Below are 12,780 nucleotides of genomic sequence, written 5' to 3' on the forward strand. Positions count from 1 at the left end.
CGGACCGAGGCTCTTACCTCCGAGGGACCATGGAAGTCAGCTCGGGAAACTCGACTGGGTGAGTGACCGCCTGGTATCACCACAGGAGTGCGGGGCTCGTTCGTCAGTAGGATTCTTCTATGAATTTAGTCGTTCGAATTTGGAAACACGCTCAGCGAGCGTGAGGTAGCTCCGAACTGCTTTGGAGACGGAAATTACTGAATTGCTTCACTTCCTGTGGGGGTATATGTACCCGTGCTGACATCAGATCCGTCTCCAACTGCTAGCACGAGCACACTATACCCATTTGTTTTGAGTCCATCTGCTACATGCTAGGAAATCAGTATTTTTCATGGTTTTCCTTGCCAGCAGTCCATCCCTACCACGCTCTTCTGCCCCTGCCCCCCTTGCTCATTCTGTCCCCTTACTCCCCTGCTCTGATGCTCGTCCTTGGAGGAGCTGTGCAGCGGAGACCCGTTGGTCGATGGGAATTTGTGCAGATGAGGAGCCATCAGCACAAAGAATGTGCAAAGCAAGAGCAATGGTTTACATCAGGCAAAGAGGGAGAGGCTGAGCGTGCACTGGAAGCGGGATTTCTCCTCCGTTTATCCAACACACACCCATTTCTACTGCTGTTTATCGGTTAAAACAAAAATCAAAAGTACCAAGCACTAATGTTCAGAGCAGAAAGAAAACAAGAAGTCCTATCAAGCAGAAGAGTGACGTCCTCTTCCATGGAGCCTCCTCGTGAAACACATAACAACTGCTGGGTCAGAGAAATGAGGGAAAATAATACAACACTGATGCTACAGAATCCTCTTTTAGACAGGAACTCATTAGATATTTAGGCAATCATTAAGGGCACTACCGCAAAATAATGCCTTCGTTGCCTTATATTAAATCACAGGCTACATTGTGTTAAGCAGAAACAAACAAAAAACCTTTTCCCAATATTTTTTGTGCAAATAAAATAGGACTTATCTTAAAGTCGTTCATCTGAGTCCGTCTTTTCAAAATATTTTGTTTATGCTTTACAAAATGTAGCCTTTGATTAAACAGAAGGCCATGCAGGCTTCTCTTTGCTGGTGGTGCCTATTATGATTGGCTACAAATCAACTGGGTTCCTGAATAAAAGAGGTTTCTCTCACATCAGCGCGAGGTGAAAGACCCTGCTGTACTGTCCTGTATTCTGCTTCATCGTTAGACTTGTTAGACTGAAATACCTCCACGATTACCAGAGCATTTGACACACTGATGGCGTCAGTGTCAAGAGCAGTGACTCACTTATCTCTTATGAGCGTAGTGAGCATAAAATGCCTTTGCTTTTCTCTTACTTGGACTGAAAAATCTTTTGAATGCTTTTCACAGAACAAGGGGTTTTTTTCTGGTAAGTCATAATTCCATCTTTTACAGTGACGCCATGGACCTCTTCGCTTGTTAAACATACAATTGCTTGGCAGCTTGTGTGGTCTTACAAAAAAACGTTTAGGGCCGGATTTTAAGACCTAGGCGCGGGCGTAGATTTGTGCGCACAAATCTACGGCCGATTTTATAACATGCACGCACAGCCGTGCGCATGTTATAAAATCCAGGGTCGGCGCGCACAAGGGGGGTGCACACTTGTGCACCTTGCACGCGCCGAGTCCTAGGGGAGCCTCTCTTCCCCTACCTAACCCGCCCCCCAGCCCTACCTAAATCCCCCCTAACCTTTATTATTTAAGTTGCACCTGCCTCTGGGCAGGCGTAGGTTGCGTGATCCCCCGGCCCAGCGGGCCTTCGGGGGCCTCTGGCCACGCCCCCGACCCCCCCCACACCCCGCCCCTTTTTTCAAGCCCTGGGACATACGCGCGTCCCAGGGCTTGTGTGCGTCGCTGAACCTATGCAAAATAGGCTCGTCATGCGTAACCCCACTGCGTGCGTAAATCCAGCCGGATTTACGCACGCAGGGCTTTTAAAATCTGCCCCCTTAGGTTTTAGCGTAGGACCTTTTTTTCCTTTGGATTTATCAGTTAAAATCTAAAAAACAGAAGCCCTGATTATATAGAATATTTTCCAAACGTGACCTCAAACAAAATTCTACTTTCTGTGCACTTCAAGGAATTCCAATAATATATTGGGCAAAGAGAAACACTGACGTGTTATCAATTATGTATTTCATTGCTGTATTATTTATATGATATATTTTCGTTGTTGTATTTGCTTGAGTTGAACTTGTTTCAAGAAAGGTGCCTTAAAAGTACAACATAATATAAAATAAAGTACATAATGGAGAAATTACTTACCTGCTAATTTTGTTTTCCTTAGTGTAGTCAGATGGACTCAGGACCAATGGGTATAGTGTACTCCTGATAGCAGTTGGAGACGGATCAGATTTCAATCTGACGTCAGCCCTAGTACATATACCCCTGCAGGAAGTACAGCTCTTCAGTATTCTCCTCGAAAAGCATTGTGGATATATGTGTGACTGAATAATTTGATTAACTTGAATAACTTCATAACTTGGTTAAACTTTATAACTTGATTAAACTGATCTGGTTGAATTGGCTATAGCTGGAGACCGCCAGTGCCCTCAACCGGAAAGCGTTGACACCTGGTAGGATGGGTGTCCAAAGTGAAGGAAAGCATGGCTTATCCAAGTATCATTCGAAATTCCATAAGTAACGGCAGCCAAGGGTGGGATGCTGAGTCCATCTGTCTACACTAAGGAAAACAAAATTATCAGGTAAGTAATTTCTCCATTTCCTAGCGTGTAGCAGATGGACTCAGGACCAATGGGATGTATAAAAGCTATTCCCGAACTGGGTGGGAGGCTGCCCGTGACCCACTTAGTTCTGCCCTTGCAAATGCCGTGTCCTCCCGAGCCTGAACATCCAGGCGGTAGAATCTGGAGAAGGTGTGGATGGAGGACCATGTTGCCGCCCTGCAAATCTCGGCGGGTGACAGCATTCTGGTTTCTGCCCAGGACACTGCCTGGGCTCTAGTAGAATGGGTCTTGATCTGTAGAGGCGGTGGCTTGCCTGCTTCTACGTAGGCCGCCTTGATGACTTCCGTGATCCAGCGGGCTATGGTTGCCCACGAGGCCTCTTTCCCTTGTCTCTTCCCGCTGTGGAGGATGAATAGGTGGTCCGTTTTTCGTACGGGTTCCGACATTTCCAGGTATCTGGATAGGAGTCTGCCGATGTTGAGGTGGCGTAGACTACGAGCTTCTTCCGAATTCTTCGACTCATCTGGCGATGGTAGCGAGATGGTTGGTTAAGATGGAAGTGTGACACCACTTTGGGAAGGAACGAAGGGACCGTGCGAAGCTGGATGGTTCCCGGGGTGAGCCTGAGGAACGGCTCACGGCAGGACAGTGCTTGTAGTTCTGAAATGCGGCGGGCTGAACAAACTGCCAGCAGGAATGCTGTCTTTAACGTTAACAGGTGGAGGGACAGACCTCGGAGGGGTCTGAACGAGGTTCCTGCTAGAAAATCCAGGACCAGGTTGAGATTCCAAAGAGGTACCAGCCACTTTAGTGGTGGGCAGATGTGTCTGACTCCTTTCAGGAAGTGTGAAATGTCCGGGTGAGAAGCTATGCTGTCGCCCTCGCTCTTGGGGCCGTAGCATGACAATGCGGCCATCTGCACCTTGATGGAGCTGAGGGACAGACCCTTCTGTAGCCCGTTCTGCAGGAATTCCAGGATCACGGGAACTTTAATTGAGCATGGTATGATGTCGTGGTGTTCGCACCAGGCTTCGAATATTCTCCAAATCCTTATGTACGTTAAAGATGTGGAGAACTTGCATGCTCGGAGTAGGGTGTAGATTACCGCCCCCGAGTATCCGCTCTTTCTCAGGTGAGCCCTCTCAATGGCCAGGCCGTAAGAGAGAATTGAGCTGGATCCTCGTGGAGGATCGGTCCTTGTTGAAGCAGGTCTCTGTGTGGAGGCAGTGGCAGGTGGGTCCTGCCAGTAGTCTTCTCATGTCTGCGTACCACGGTCTTCTTGGCCAGTCCGAGGCCACCAGAAGTACTAGTTCCCGGTGAAGCTGTATCTTGAGAACGATTGCGCCCAATAGGGGCCACGGCGGGAAGGCGTATAAAAGAATCCCCTGTGGCCATGTCTGTACCAGGGCATCGATCCCCTGGGACTGAGGTTCCCGCCTGCGGCTGAAGTACCTGGGTACTTGGGCATTGGACCGGTTTGCCAGAAGGTCCATGTCTGGTGTTCCCCACTGGTTCACTATCATTTGGAATGCTGCGGTCAACAGCTTCCATTCTCCTGAGTCTAGACTTTCTCTGCTGAGGTAGTCCGCCGTGATGTTGTCTTTCCCGGCGATGTGGACGGCCGAGATCTCCTGGAGATTTACTTCCGCCCACGACATTAGGAGGTCTATTTCCAGAGACACCTGTTGGCTTCTGGTTCCCCCCTGGCGGTTGATGAAGGCCACTATTGTGGCGTTGTCCAACATTACTCTGACCGCTTTGTCTCGGAGTCTGTGAACGAACAGTAGGCAGGCTAGCCTGACTGCCCGCGCTTCTAGTCGGTTGATGTTCCATCCCGACTCTTCTGCGTCCCACTGCCCTTGGGCGGTTAGCCCCTCGCAGTGTGCTCCCCATCCTCGTAGGCTGGCGTCTGTGGTGAGCAGGGTCCAGGTTGGTGAAGATAGTCTTGTTCCCTGGCTCAGGTGGCTGGCCTGCAGCCACCATCATAGCTGGGTCCAGACTCTGCCCGAGAGTAGTAGACGTACGGAATAGTTCTGAGACAGTGGATTCCATTGCGATAGAAGCGAGCGCTGTAGGGGTCTCATGTGAGCTCGCGCCCATAGCACTACTTCCAGTGTGGATGCCATCAGACCGAGGACTTGCAGGTAATCCCATGCTGTGGGGCGGGGTTCGCTCAGGAGGATTTGTAACCGGTTCCTCAGTTTTGATCTCCTTGTGGGAGTCAGGCTGACCTCGTCTTCTTTGGTGTCGAATCGGACTCCTAGGTATTCTAGAGACTGTGAGGGCTGCAGACAACTTTTGTTTGTGTTGACCACCCATCCTAGGCTATCCAGCAGAGTTTTGACTCTGTTGGTTGCTTGGTGGCTTTCCTCTGGGGATTTCGCCCTGATCAGCCAATCATCTAGGTAAGGGTGTAAGAGGATTCCTTCCTTCCTCAGTGTTGCCGCCACCACCACTATGATCTTGGTGAATGTCCGGGGTGCTGTGGCTAACCCAAAGGGTAGTGCCTGGAACTGGTAATGAAGGTCCAGGATTTTGAAGTGTAGGAAGCGCTGGTGTACCTGATGAATTGGGATGTGTAGGTAGGCCTCTGAAAGATCCAGGGATGTGAGAAACTCTCCCGGTTGTAATCGCCCTTATTATTGAGTGTAGGGTTTCCATGCGGAAGCATGGTATCCTCAGGTGGCGGTTGACAGACTTGAGGTCCAGGATGGGCCTGAAGTTTTATTGTCCCCTCTTTCTTGGGGACAATAAAATAAATGGAATAATACCCAGTATTTATTTATTGCGGAGGCACTGGGGTTATGGCCTCGAGGGCCAGTAGTCTGGTCAGTGTAGCTTCCACTGCCACCCTCTTGGAAAGGTCGTGGCAGGGGGATTCCACGAACTTGTCCGGAGGGGTTCGTAGGAAATCCAGGTAGTATCCCTCTCGAATAATGGCTAGGACCCACTTGTCCGAAGTTATTGCGACCTATCTGTGGTAGAATAGGGCTAGTCTCCCCCCTATGGCTTCTTCCCTTGGATGGGTCGGCTGAATCTCATTGTGGATTGCGGCTGGGGCCTGGACCTGAGCTGGTAACATGGAATAGACTTAGTTTTTGGGTACTTGCCAGGATCTTATGACCTGGATTGGCCACTGTTGGAAACAGGATGCTGGGCTCGATGGACCCTTGGTCTGACCCAGTATGGCATTTTCTTATGTTCTTATGGTTCCCCTCTTGTCGTGCTTGTTCCGAAAGGACTGGTTCCTGCCCTAGGGCAGGGCGCTTGATAGTTGCTTCTGTATGGATTGAAGCGCTGTGAACCTCTGCCCCTGGAGGACCGGGGGAAGGGTCGCTGGTTTAATTTATTCCTGTCCTCCGGTAGGTGCGACAATGGGGACTCGCCCCATTTGTTGGCCAGTTTCTCTAGTTCGCTGCCGAACAGGAGGGATCCTTTGAAGGGCATCCTTGTGAGACGCGTTTTGGAAGATGCGTCAGCCGACCAGCTTTGGAGCCAGAGTTGTCTCCTGGCAGCCACAGCTGATGACACTCCTCTGGCCACTGTGCGCACCAGATTGGAAGCAGCATGTGCAAGGAATGATACTGCTGGTTCCATGGCTTCCCCAGGGGTGTTGCTCCTGGTCTGAGAGAGGCAGGCACGTGTCACTACGGTGCAGCAGGCCACTATTTGTTGGGACATAGCGGTGACGTCAAAGGACTGTTTAAGGATGGATTCCAGACGCCGGTCATGAGCATCTTTGAGCGCTGCTCCTTCCTCCACTGGGATAGTAGTGCGCTTCGAGATCGTGCAGACCATGGCATCCAATTTTGGGCATGTCAGAAGGTCTTTGGCCGCCGGTTCCAGGGGGTACATGGCTGCCATAGCTCGTCCCCCTTTGAATGTGGACTCTGGAGCACTCCATTCCAGGTTGATCAGCTGCTGGAAGGCTTGAAACAGAGGGAAATGGCAGGAAGTCTGGCGGAGGCCCTCTAGCAGGGGATTCGTTTTAGGCTCCCTCGAAGCACTTGCGCCCGGGATAGCAAGCTCCTTCAGGCTGTGGGTGACCAGGTCAGGGAGCTCGTCCTTGGTGAAGAAGCGCCTCAAGGTTCGGTGAGGCTCTGTCCCTGGGGGGGAGTTCCCCCTCTTCTAGGGGCTCTGCTTCCTCTTCAGAGTTGACCGTGTCCCCATAGGTGGGGCCTTCTGGGCGGTGGAAACATTTGTCTAGGCCTAGAGGGGCCTGGGGCATAAAGGTCCTCTGGTGGAAGCTGTGGCTGTTTGGCCAGAGGCTCCGTCTGCATGTGGACGAAGGTGTGTAGCCCTTTGAAGAATTCCATTCCCTGGGGGTCCCCGTCTGAGGGGGTGTCCCGCTGGGATTTGCTAGGTCCGGGGTACTCACTGAGGAGCTAGAACTTAGCCCTGGGTGGGACTGGCCCTGGACTGGATCTCCCAGGGCCTCCTCGCACTGAGTGCACAGGGCATTGGCATCTTCACTTTGTGCTGCTCTGATATGGCATGCTGGGCAGAGGCCTTGAGCCTTGATCTCCATTTCTGGTGGTGCCATGGCTATAGGCGCGTAAACCCTTATGCGCCCCGGCGCATCTAAGATGTGTGTGTGGGTTGTGCACGTAGATGTGCGCCCAAGTAGCAGATATGCGCACAGCCCTTGTGCGTGTAACTTTATGCGCATGGCCCTTGTGCGTGTAACTTTATGCGCACAAGTACTTTATGTGCCTAGCTAGCCTTGTGCGCCCAGATCGAGATGGCGGACAGGGTGACGAATAGGGCCAAGATGGCGACCACGCGGGCAATATGGCAACCACCTCGGAGGGTCTCCACGTGGGAAGACCCTTTGAACTAGCCGGGGCCTGGCCCTGGTAGGCCGGACCAACCCGGCGGCACTGGTCCCGGCCGGCGACCTGTGCGACTCCTCGAACCTTGGAGACCGGAGTCTATGCTGAAGATTTCTACCTTACCTTTTCTTCAGCGCTTCCCGGTTTCGTTCCGGGCAGTCTCCGGCTGCGGGGGGAGAGGGCAAATACCTTCACTGCCACGCTTGAGGGTGCACCCGCTGCCTCTCAGCCACGCCCGAGATCGGGGGCTAGGTCCTCACCGCGAATAGGCCGCCGGACCGAGGCTCACCTCCGAGGGACCACGGAAATCACCTCGGGAATTCTCAACTGGGGGAGGGACCCGAGGGTATCACCGCAGGAGAGCGGGGCTAGTCTTCCGAGTAGGTTTTCTTCCGAATTTGGGTTTTCTCCGTTGAATTTGTTCTAACGCTGTGAGAGCGTGCAGATAGTCCCTAACTGCTATGGAGACGGAAAATACTGAAGAGCTGCACTTCCTGCAGGGGTATATGTACTAGGGGCTGACGTCAGATTGAAATCTGATCCGTCTCCAACTGCTATCAGGAGTACACTATACCCATTGGTCCTGAGTCCATCTGCTACAAGCTAAGAAGTTTTAGCAAGTCTTCCTACGATGGTGACTCATTAACCACCTTAGACACTCCACATTTTATTGGTCACTCTATGATGTCATAAGTAGCATCACAGCTTGCACGAGCCAATCGCATCTCATGCCACGTGATATGGCTGCTCCCAGGGCAGCTGCTCATGGAATTTTAGCAAGAATGGCAGAGCGGTAAATACTCAGATGATACCAAGTGTACTTCTGATATATTACTCCATGTAGAAACTCTCCCCATCCCAGTCTTGGCAGCCCATCTCCTTCTCCTTGTGTGCCATCTTGCTCCAATGGTTATGGTCCTGGGTAATTGGACCTCTTTTGCCCCGACATGTGCCTGATGGGGAAGGTACAGGAGGCATTCGAGCCTCTTTCCTAGGCTCTATCACACATCTTCTGCCAAAAGAGCCTCCAGAGACAGAGACTTGTCTCTCTTGGCTACTCTTGGTTTTTGTTGCCGACTTCTGTTCTTGCTCGCTCCCCACTCTTTACGTCTTGGTGCTTATTTGCTCACATATGCTTTCTCTTTCATTGCCTCCAAGCACCTTATATTTTCTTTCATGTGTTGAGCTGAATGATACAAATCTTTGGTTCCTGAGTTCAGGGAGGCTTTGTCAGTGGGATAAAAGAAACAAAGGCAGGGGATCACTAAAAATGCAATGGCGAGTCAGAAGAAAAATAGGTTTCTTAACAAGTATGTCTGGTCCATGGATCCTTTGCACTGTAAGCGGCAGCTTTTGCTTTACAAAGAAAACTCTTAAATACTGAGTACAATTCTACGCGTGCAACCACACTCACCAAAAGAAAACCCTCTGAGGACTGGAAGTCAGCAGACATGAAACTATAGAAAGAGTCAGGACCACCTGCTCAGCACCTTTCAGAACCATTTATGCAGCCAGCTTTGGGGATTTCAGTACCGTGACACCTCCTGATAGTGTATCAGAGGGGGAGGAGGAATGGGACATGGGCAAAGCCTCTGTACTGTGACCAACGCAAACAAACGTAAACCTGTCTGTGGTGGATTTCGTGTACCTGCACATGAACCTGAGGGAAGAAGACGTTTTGCAAGTTTTTATTTTATGGTCTTACCTCAAGTTTTCCTATGAGGTCTCGGGGAAACTGTATGTCTTGGCGGTGTGGAAGAAAGACCTCCAACCTCAGTGCAGCGATGGCCCTTGGCTGGCAGGAAATCAGGTGCTTGATTTCGTGGACCTGCAATTGGAACAAGCACCGCAGCCCCGTTAGACAGTGCGAGATACCGCAGCCGTTCTCTAGCAGCAGGAATACACAGCCTAGGACCAGGAAAGCAGGTCAGGCCAGCGGTGGCCTCCAGACAGAAGCAAGATAAAACAGTCTGCAGAAAACTAACACTGCCTTTGACAGCCTTTCTTGGAAGAGCCAAGGAGCAAAGAGAAAGCAGGCAAGGGAGGGGCATCAATGCCAGAAAGTCAAGATGGCTGCCTCTGGAGCACAGACTGCACATACCGCATGTGTCTACTCTCATACAGGCCGATACAGTACAGTGCACTCCAGTGGAGCGCACTGTTAACCGGCATTTGGACGCGCGTTTTCGACGCACTAGCTTTACCCCTTATTCAGTAAGGGGCCGAAAACGTGTGTCCAACCCCCCCGAGACTAATAGAGCCTGCAACATGCAAATGCATGTTGATGGCCTTATTAGGTATTCCCGCGTAATTCAGAAAGTAAAATGTACAGCCAAGCCGCACATTTTACTTTCAGAAATTAGCGCCTACCCAAAGGTAGGCGTTAATTTCTGCCGGCACGGGAAAGCAGTAAAAATGGTCACCACTTCAAAGCTTTTGAGATTTTTTTATATTAAAACTTTGAGAAACTTTGCTTGAATGTCGAATTAAGGAGAAGGTCTTTCTTGTGAGATGACACTTGCTCAGTGTTTCAAGTACATTGCTTGGTACTGAAACTCACACAAACTAGCAGTCATAAGAACATGCCATGCTGGGTCAGACCAAGGGTCCATCAAGCCCAGCATCCTGTTTCCAACAGTGGCCAATCCAGGCCATAAGAACCTGGCAAGTACCCAAAAACTAAGTCTATTCCATGTAACCATTGCTAATGGCAGTGGCTATTCTCTAAGTGAACTTAATAGCCAAAACGTCTTCCTCTATAATGGCTTCCAGCGTTGGCTCACAACTGCTTTAAAGAAATCTAAAAAAAATGTGAATAATGACCAATGATTACTTATTTATTTCCAGCTTTTTTAATATCGTGCAGAGAGCAAATGCTGACCGGAATGATGGACGACCACATCAAACACATTAAATTCCATACATAAAATAGTACATATTAAAATAAAATAAACCCACACAATGTTGTAACTTTCTCACATCCATGCTATTGTTTACGGTGTTTGAATATTGATTACTATGTTACTCTCTGCCTTATTCACATTGTTAATTGTAAACCGGGTTGATGTGATTCTTGTCATGAAAGTCGGTATAACAAAATAATAAATAAATAAATAAATGTAAAACCTTTTCATGGCATAGAGAAAGCAATACAGGACCACCTGCTCCCTGATCTTAACTAGAGTCCGCTGGCAATAACCAGGACTCCACACTCTTTCTAAAGGATCGTGCACTAACATAGCAGGCGATCTGTGCTTGCTATATGTGATTTATGGGTCACCAAAGCAGGAAGTGAATCCGTTTAATAATAATATGCTTGCTTTCACTTCTGGGATATTAGGTAGGGCCAGCGGCTATTAACCAACTTTATTATGTACACCAGCACCCACCTGAATGGGAGCTGCACAGGCAGAAGATACAAAAGACAGGAACAAGCCCCAGGAGAGAGCCCTCGGCTGCATTTACTGTGAAGGAAGGACCTGTAGTCACTCATGATTGTCACACTATGCTCTTTACTAGTTTGTAATCTGCTTTGGAGACCAGCATTGGGATAGCAAAACATCATATATCAAATGTTTGGAAAGGCTTCTGAATTCGGGTGGCGAAGAGACTATCAAGAGCCAGGCAGTCCTGTACTGAAGGGGCTCAGTTCACCCGCTCCCACGGGGTTTATCCTTCTATTGCTTTCTATTAATCTGTTGGGAGATGTAGTGTAATCTGGAAGGCGATTTATACCTGTTTTTAAGTAAATAACATACAGTAAGAACCTCCATGCAGAGTCAGCAAAAGGGGCCAAACGCACTCCCATACTGCTCCATCTGGTCTGAATCTTGCTGCTCTGATGCACGTCTGGAGATCTGCATGAAATCCGTCACTAAATGTTATAGGTAAGAACTATGATTATTGCTTGCATTTCAGGTTTTAACCAATAAGCACTGATAAAATGTCCCAATACAAAAAAATAAAGATGTTTTTTGGATAAACCCCAGAAAAGTGGAGTTACTTACCTGTACTAGGGGTTCTCCAAGGACAGCAGGATGTCCATCTTCACAGATGGAGCCTGGCACAGAGCTGACATCTAAGCTTCTAGAAAGTGGCTTAGATGCAAGACCCGGCTTCATGGTCACTTGGGAGCAGGGTCCCACGAGTTGTTTATCAGCCTCCAGTCAGGAGGTTCCCTAAGTTTAAGGGTCTCAGCTGTGTGATGCACTGGTTCTGGTCTGTTTCTCTCCAGCCTTCGCCCTCTGTGCAGCTGGGTGAGATCTTTCATGCCCTTGCACGAGGACGGCCATCCTGCTTGTTCTTGGAGAGAACATCAGTGCCCCCAGTACTTCTCCCCCTCCCTCTGCCTGCCTTGGATCCTCCACCCTCTTTTCCAACGGTTTGGAAACAGGATGCTGGGCTCGATGGACCCTTGGGCTGACCCAGCATGGCAATTTCTTATGTTCTTAACGGCTGAAGGGAGGAGAAAAGATATTGGTGAAAGCAATTGACCTTCCGAAGTGAAGAGGAGGAAAGAAATACTACTGATGAAACCGCCCGAGGACGCCACCTCCACATGAAATCTCAACCTGAAATCGCCATCTGCTTTAACCAAAAACAACACAGATTCTCTACCTGAAATATCCACCTAATTAACCCACCACACCAACACTAAGGCACCACTACATAAAGTCACCATATATACCCTATCACTTGAAACCAACTGTTCTCATCCGCTCCGTTTTCTCCCACCATCATTTCCAAAACACTGCGGTCAAACATGGATTCAAAACTCAAATTAGATCCAATAATAGATAACAGAAAAAGCGACGACCTTATGAACAACAAAAACCAAAACTTTAACAAGACTGATAAATCTCTACAACGCACGACTAAATCCAAAAACCGTAACATCAAGACTCGCATATTGTTCACCCTATTACTACTGAATGCTCAAATCAATTAAAAAAAACCAACCCAAACATTTATTAAGGATATTATTGATGAACAACAACCTACAATATTCTGTGAAACTGAAACATGGCTAAATGACAAGGACTATGTACTCTTAAAACAATTATCCCATCCTAGCTACGATCTTTTCCATATACCACGACAAAAAAGAAAAGGTGGAGGCCTACTAATAATCTGCAAAAAGGAACTTAAATTAATATTAAAGAAAATCAAAATCTACCCTCCATATGAAGGAGCTATCTTAAAATCAAATCAACTTAATATCGGTTTGGTATACTGCCCACCTGGCCTACTCCATCAAGATTGCTC

At 48.9% G+C, this 12,780-nt stretch overlaps 1 protein-coding gene across 1 annotated transcript in view; it reads right to left on the minus strand.

Annotated features, from left to right (window-relative positions):
• Window positions 1-12,780, minus strand: part of LKAAEAR1 (LKAAEAR motif containing 1) — an 87,862-nt gene that overhangs the window by 7,158 nt on the left and 67,924 nt on the right. The window contains exon 3 of the mRNA XM_029613661.1: window positions 9,221-9,343. Coding sequence (XP_029469521.1) covers window positions 9,221-9,343 — 123 coding nt within the window. The remainder of the gene's footprint in view (window positions 1-9,220; window positions 9,344-12,780) is intronic.

Source organism: Rhinatrema bivittatum, chromosome 8, assembly GCF_901001135.1.
Source record: "Rhinatrema bivittatum chromosome 8, aRhiBiv1.1, whole genome shotgun sequence".
NCBI classification, from domain to species: Eukaryota; Metazoa; Chordata; class Amphibia; order Gymnophiona; family Rhinatrematidae; genus Rhinatrema; species Rhinatrema bivittatum.